General features: G+C 38.7%; 1 protein-coding gene across 1 annotated transcript; it reads left to right on the top strand.

The window, feature by feature from the left end:
• Positions 1-211: 211 nt before the first annotated feature.
• Positions 212-2,255, top strand: LOC126188072 (uncharacterized). The gene is made up of 3 exons (XM_049929518.1): positions 212-355; positions 638-739; positions 1,275-2,255. Exons 1-3 carry the CDS (start codon positions 300-302, stop codon positions 1,909-1,911), a joined length of 795 nt encoding a protein of 264 aa, XP_049785475.1. The 5' UTR covers positions 212-299; the 3' UTR covers positions 1,912-2,255.
• The last annotated feature ends 515 nt before the right edge of the window (positions 2,256-2,770 follow it).

Below are 2,770 nucleotides of genomic sequence, written 5' to 3'. Positions count from 1 at the left end.
CAAAAAGGAAACGTGAAGAATGGTTTGATGTGCCAGAGTACCATAATATGCGGTATGGTGTACACAACAAAACTGTGGCTCGTGCTGCGCGTGTGTCATTTACAGCAGCAGTGACTGAACTTGCGTCTGCTGTTGCCACGCATAATACAAGAAGAATGAAACACGTAGTGTGGTGCATCTACATTCTGTGCAAGGCTCTGGTAACATACCACAGTGACAAGTCCCGGCGCAGATACTGGATATGCCCACTCCTTCGTAGTAGAGGTGAAGAAGGAGAGTTTCACACCCTCGTATGGGATATGAGGGAAAAGGACATACAGAAGTTCTGTATATATTTTCGAATGACAACGCAGAGGTAAATATATGTCACATTTGATATTCATAATTGAACTGTTAAGCTGTAGTATGCCATGATAAAGATGCAAGAGACAACAATATTTTTAAAAAATCAAAGGATAAATCTGTAGAACAGCTAAAGAGGCATGCTACCTATTTCTAAAACACATAAATTATATTGTATTATGTGAAAGACAAGGCAAGATGAAGACGTACCAATTTTTAAAGCTCTTTAGTTATTTTCTTATTTACATAATATTCTTTCATGTACTTCACAAATTTTTTTGTCTTGTATTAATAGATATGATGAATTATTGTCAATGATTGCTCCGCACATCACGAAACAGACGACAAAATTTAGAATACCAGTCACTCCAGAGGAACAACTTGCCATGACACTCAGGTACAGGAAATTTCAATATTTGAAGCTGTTTTAAATAGAGTTAGCTGAAATTGCTGTTCGCTATTTTTGTATGCAGTTGCATATGTGTGAGAGCTCAGTTAAGTAATGTAGTGTACTACTCTACTGCATTTTTAAAATGTGTTTGTGAGACGAATTTTCTTTCATGTTACTACGATCTAGCTGAAACTAGTAATAAGTCTGATCAGTTATGCGAAATGTACACCATTTTTACTCGCTGCATTCATGCTGCAATGAATTTTGCAAATCAAAAGATACACGTTGAGTTAATTGCAGAAGTTACTACTGTCTCAAGTAGTGTTGAGTACATGTCAGCAGCTTAAATTAATTTCCCTTTTAACGATCATGGAACACCGTGTAATTACTAGCTGGTGCTGATAACATATTGTACAAATAAGTTCTGCGTTTCATCTAAATCGTAATTAGGTTACCATTACTTTTCCATGCACTCATATGATACAATAATCTGGAACAGTCTTCTTCGTGTCAACTGAAGATGTATTTTATTTATTTACAGATATTTCGCTCATGGAGACACACAGCAAATGATTGCATTGAGTTACCATGCTGGACGATCAACTGCATGCAGGATTATTCGTAAGACCTGCCAAACACTATGGAATGTCCTGCAGCCTAAGTTTCTTCCAAAACCAACAATGGACGATTGGTTAAGCATTGCTTACGATTTTCATACAAAGTGGCAGTTCCCAAACTGTGTAGGGGCTATCGACGGCAAACATGTCGTAATGCAGTGCCCCGCAAATTCTGGATCAGAATACTTCAATTATAAATGGACCCACAGTGTGGTGTTAATGGCGGCATGTGATGACAATTACAAGTTTACGTGGGTGGACATTGGAGCTGCAGGAAGAGACAGTGATGGGGGCATTTTTGGTTGCACAGAATTTGGAAATCGCCTCATGAAGCTAACATTAAACTTGCCTCCGCCATCTGTGCTGCCTGGTACTGACGTCGTCCTGCCACATGTATTTGTTGCAGACGAAGCTTTCCCTCTGACACCAAACATCATGCGACCATATGCAGGCCGATCGAAGGACGCCCTATCACCTTGTGAGACAATTTTTAATTACCGTCTGTGCCGGGCACGCAGGTTAATTGAAAATACGTTCGGCATTTTGACAACGAAATGGTGAATATTTCGCCGTGCTATAACGGCTGACGTAGAAACAGTGAAACTAATTATTATGGCAACCGTGGCCCTTCACAATTACTTGAAAGACTGCGACCAATTGGAACGTTCATCCAGCAGATTGTACTGTTCACCTGTAGTTGTAGATAGTGAAAATGGCGTTTAAGAAAATACATGGCACCTGGCGTCAAGGTGTATCGCAAGAGGATGCAATTAGAGATGTTCGATCTTTTGGGAAAAGAAATTAGACCAGAGTATCAGAAGCTGTACGCACTGCCTACAGAGGCTACTTTAATAGCGATGCTGGGAAGACCAGCTGGCAAGCAGGTGTTGTTACTCTTGGCTGTAAAGGAGTGTAACATTTAAAAATAAACAAAATGAAATAAGTAAAACTAGTAATTATTTAGCATCCATATCCTGTGACATAGTAGTAAACTTCTTTTCGGTTAAAGCTCAGTAGGCCTACATAGAATATCGTTGTAATTATTACGAATAATTGTGACTCTATAGTAAGATTTCTGCTGCCTACAGTAATTTGTAATTTCATGGCATATTTACGCAACTGCACTGTTCTGGTTCCTTTTTGAAAACTGAATTACTGCTAGTTCTGCGTATATCTACATTGTTAATTTTTGTCCCAGAAACCAACTTGATGGTTCCGAGATTACAGTCTGGGGTGCAATCTTGGGTAAGAAAAGGAAATATATTACTGCACTTTAGCAACGAGAAGGCACACATTATTGTGCAGACTGTAGTATTGGTGACTTAAAAACATTGTTGCAAGGAAAAACATTGTTGCAAGGCAAGGCTTGTACTGATTGTTAACACTTTAAATAATTCAATGAAATAAAAACATTGCCTAT

The sequence above is a fragment of the Schistocerca cancellata genome, chromosome 5 (assembly GCF_023864275.1).
Source record: "Schistocerca cancellata isolate TAMUIC-IGC-003103 chromosome 5, iqSchCanc2.1, whole genome shotgun sequence".
Taxonomy (NCBI): Eukaryota; Metazoa; Arthropoda; class Insecta; order Orthoptera; family Acrididae; genus Schistocerca; species Schistocerca cancellata.
The sequence above is the reverse complement of the archived record's forward strand: the minus strand, read 5'-3'. Positions and strand labels throughout refer to the sequence as shown.